Source organism: Poecilia formosa, unplaced genomic scaffold (assembly GCF_000485575.1).
Source record: "Poecilia formosa unplaced genomic scaffold, Poecilia_formosa-5.1.2 Scaffold56, whole genome shotgun sequence".
NCBI lineage: Eukaryota > Metazoa > Chordata > Actinopteri > Cyprinodontiformes > Poeciliidae > Poecilia > Poecilia formosa.
In genome coordinates this window covers 1,703,370-1,704,004 of record NW_006799995.1, presented here as the reverse complement: position 1 = coordinate 1,704,004, position 635 = coordinate 1,703,370, and the positions used below count along the sequence as shown (strand labels likewise).

Below are 635 nucleotides of genomic sequence, written 5' to 3'. Positions count from 1 at the left end.
AAAAAAAAAAAAAAAAAAAAAAACAAAAAAACAACACAACTTAGAGAGGGCCATGGCCACAAACTAACTGTGCCGCTACTAATAATGCTTAGATAAAAGGGATTTAATTGGATTTCTGTTGCTTCTGATGGACCAACTTGTAGTGAACACATGGAGTGGAGAGTGGCTCTGGGAAAGCATAGCCTGAACCAGATAGAGTCTGGCTCTGCGTTCATGGGGAGGGCTAGCATTGTTATGCATGAGGAATGGGACCCTTTAACTCTTCGGTAAGTAAGTAAGCATGCAGACATACTGAAAGCACTATGCACTAAACGGTGCTAAAAACCAGCGTGTGTCATCTGCAGTAATGGCATTGCCTTCTGCTGGCTTCACCCTCACCTCTAATGAAACCTCCTATATCACCAGATGGCTGCTCACTTGCGAGTGCAACAAGAAGTCCACAGTCTTTACTCAAATTAGCTCTTGCATGGACTGGATCAACTCTGCTAGCTGGTGAGATGGCAAGTAAATTGGCGAAAAAGGTTCAACATGTGACATATGTCTGAACAATGTCACCTTTCACCATGGGCGTAGGTTTGGGTAGGGACGGTAGGGACATGTCCCGACCAATATTCACGGGATATGAAAAAGTCCCG

The 635-nt window shown here is 44.3% G+C and overlaps 1 protein-coding gene across 1 annotated transcript in view; it reads left to right on the top strand.

Annotated features, from left to right (window-relative positions):
* The first annotated feature begins 245 nt into the window (after positions 1–245).
* The window catches only part of LOC103138963 (chymotrypsin-C-like), a 4,691-nt gene continuing 4,301 nt past the window's right edge, over positions 246–635 (top strand). The window contains exon 1 of the mRNA XM_007553384.2: positions 246–266. Within this exon, the coding sequence (XP_007553446.1) occupies positions 246–266 (21 nt within the window). The remainder of the gene's footprint in view (positions 267–635) is intronic.